The sequence below is a fragment of the Myotis davidii genome, unplaced genomic scaffold, assembly GCF_000327345.1.
Source record: "Myotis davidii unplaced genomic scaffold, ASM32734v1 scaffold281, whole genome shotgun sequence".
Lineage (NCBI taxonomy): Eukaryota > Metazoa > Chordata > Mammalia > Chiroptera > Vespertilionidae > Myotis > Myotis davidii.
In genome coordinates, this window is record NW_006293784.1 from 3,420,377 (window position 1) to 3,423,663 (window position 3,287).

At 40.3% G+C, this 3,287-nt stretch overlaps 1 protein-coding gene across 1 annotated transcript in view; it reads left to right on the plus strand.

Annotated features, from left to right (window-relative positions):
• GPR135 (G protein-coupled receptor 135) overlaps positions 1-1,957 on the plus strand; it is a gene marked incomplete at its 5' end in the record, with an annotated part of 2,264 nt that extends 307 nt beyond the window's left edge. The window contains one exon of the mRNA XM_006767721.2: positions 7-1,957. Coding sequence (XP_006767784.1) covers positions 7-687 — 681 coding nt within the window. The remainder of the gene's footprint in view (positions 1-6) is intronic.
• Positions 1,958-3,287: the final 1,330 nt, after the last annotated feature.

Below are 3,287 nucleotides of genomic sequence, written 5' to 3' on the forward strand. Positions count from 1 at the left end.
GGCTGCCTCTACCGCACGTCCCCGGACCCCGCGCAGCTGGGCGCGGCCTACAGCGTGGGGCTCGTGGTCGCCTGCTACCTGCTGCCTTTCCTGCTCATGTGCTTCTGCCACTATCACATCTGCAAGGCCGTGCGCCTGTCGGGCGTGCGCGTGCGGCCCGTGACCACCTACGCGCGGGTGCTGCGCTTCTTCAGCGAGGTGCGCACCGCCACCACCGTTCTAGTCATGATCGTCTTCGTCATCTGCTGCTGGGGACCCTACTGCTTCCTGGTGCTGCTGGCTGCTGCCCGCCAGGCCCAGGCCACGCAGGTCCCCTCGCTCTTCAACGTGGTGGCTGTCTGGCTGACTTGGGCCAATGGGGCCATCAACCCTGTCATCTACGCCATTCGCAACCCCAACATATCCATGCTGCTAGGGCGCAGCCGGGAAGAGGGTTACCGGACTAGGAATGTGGACGCTTCCCTGCCCGTCCAGGGCCCGGGCCCGCGGGCCAGAAACCGGTCTGCCAACCGGCTGGGGGCCTGCAGCAGGATGAACTCTTCCAATCCGACCAGCGGGGTAGCTGGGGAGATGGCCCTGTGGGCTCGTAAAACTCCAGTTGTACTTTTCTGCCGGGAAGGGCCACCGGAACCTGTGACAGCATTGGCCAAACAGCCTCCATCTGGAGCCAGGGATACCAGCCTCTAAGCAGAGTTGGGGTGCACAGCTTGTGAAGGTAGCTTTTTACCTGCTTCGTTTAATGCAGGATCCTGGGGAGAAGTGTGTTTTTCATAAAGCTAAACATTTAAAAAAGATACAGATTGGGAGGCCTATCGTTCCCCAAACAACACACAAGACAATGTCACCTTCAAACGTGCCAAAAGGAATGTAAAGTGCAAAAATTAAAATAATCTGAAACCACACAACCAAGCATTGTGAACTGTAAGTGCCAAAAATGACTAAATAAAATTCACAATTACTGAAAAGCTCATATTACAGGAATCACACTGTGAAACAGAATCATTGAATGCAATCAGTATTTGTTCAAACACATAGAGTTTCAAGAAAGAACAGAGACCCTCAGAATTGCTTACCGAACCCTCTAAATCACCAGCATTCAATTCAGATTTCTAGAACTTGCTACTCTGACACCTGCTTTGGGTACTTAGGTTGGGAGCGGAAAATTCTTATCCTTACACTCTTCTGTCTACTTCACACCCCATCCCTCTAAAATCTTTGTGGGAAATTTTAAATTCATATCCTATGTAAAAACTGTAGGCTTTTGAAAAGGTGGTTTATTACCATAAAATTCAGCCACCTGAAGTATAAAAATAAAGAAATGTGGCTGTTTTAAAAAGTATTCTAAAATTATAATTAGAAAGTTATGTTTCAAATCCTACCCCCAAAATCATCTGCCCTGACTACCGCTGAGGCTTTATTTACCCTTCCTCTAACCTGCTTCTTTTGTTTCTAATACATTGGGTGATGCTGCTCTCAGAATGCTTTCACACTTTTAAAAAATAACGTTTGTAGTAGAAAATCTTTGTCTTTGGGGGGTAAATTGATTTTTGGATGCAGCCAAAAAAATGTAATTTGAAGTCAAGTTGATTGAATTAGGTGAGTAATGTCATATATATTAAAATAAAAGCTCTATAAAGTAACATGATTTCACTTTCCTGCGTGGTTTTTAACTGATGATGTTTTCTAAAAGGAATTCTAAAAATTTTGAGAAGTGGCCCCATTTCTAAAATAAACATAGAATTTTCTAAGAAGATCATACTCTCACATTTGGGAGTTTTTGGTACATTTGTGTGTGTTTTTTTAAATGGATCATTGTTTTATAGATACAAGTTTCCTAAAATAATGTAGTCTTATTAGAAAGGGAGACCAGGTGTGGAATAATTATATAATGTAATAGGGTCTAAATAACTTAGACATGTCAGAGAGCTACTCCAATCAAGCTAAAGCTATCTTTAGAAATGTGTAAAACAAAGATGCTTTTAAAAAATTCAAAAGCACAATTCAGGATTTGTATATATAAAATTTCATTAAATGCCATTCATTGACTCAGAATTTTATGAGATATTTTTATGTTTTCTTCTTTCTTTCCTCTATCTTGCCTCTTTTGTCTTTAATATTTCATAGCCTTAATTGAATAAGTACTTTAAACTACATATGAAACATCAGCTATCATATAAAGGTTTTAATGTGAAATAATCACTTTTTTTCTTATAAAATGTTTAAAGATATTTATTGTGTTTAAGTTTTTGTGTGATGGGTGTATGTCATTATTTTGTAATCAAAAATGGAAATATATATATTCATGTCAGAGCTAATGATGTTTTAATTTTTCTTCTTCTCCAGCATCATCATAATTAGAAGTTTATAAATTATCTGTATATATCTTGCTATACTCAGCATAGTACAAAGTAGATGAGCTAATCTTTTCTCTTTAGTACTTGTTACAAAACATATACAGACTTAATGACGCCAAACAAACATTTAACAGATATCTGTACTAGCAGTACTTGCCTGTTAAAGGCAAAAAAAGTTGTGTATTTTTTGGCACTGTGAGAAAATGGAAGTCATTAGAAATGATGAAATCTTCTAGTTATGAAAAGTGTCACAGACTAGGAATTTGGCAACTGTGAGTAACGGTCAGAAAAAGAGAAACCTTGGGGGAAGGAGGTGAGCATGTTGCAAAATAGGGTATTGCCTAGGACTAGGATAAAGAATCGAAGGAAGGTATTTCGTAAACACGTATAATAAACAAACATGAAATGGAATAAACCTTTCTGGTGAATGAAGGGAACATCTGAGAGATTGGAAGTGAGAAGCTGGTGGCATGCAGGACTTTAAGACAGAAAAGAAATTCCCACCCTAACTCTTGGTAGGGAGTGGTAGGAAGTTTTAATAAAGAAATGGCTTGGGGAAGAGACCAGGTGTTAATGGCTCTAAGAGTTATGGTTAGCAAGAATAAGAGGGAAAAAGATCCCTAGCCAGTTTGGCTCAGTGCATAGAGGCATGGGACTGTGGACTGAAAGGTCCTGGGTTCCTCAATCCCCAGTAGGGGGAGTGCAGGAGGAAGCTAATCAATGATTCCCTCTCATCATTGATGTTTCTATCTCTCTCCCTCTCCCTTCCTCTCTAAAATAAATAAAAAAATATTTTTTAAAAAAGAGAAACTTGTTAATAAGTTACTGAACAACCCAGAGCAGTGGTTGGCAAACTCATTAGTCAACAGAGCCAAATATCAACAGTACAACGATTGGAATTTCTTTTAAAAGCCAAATTTTTTAAAAATGTTC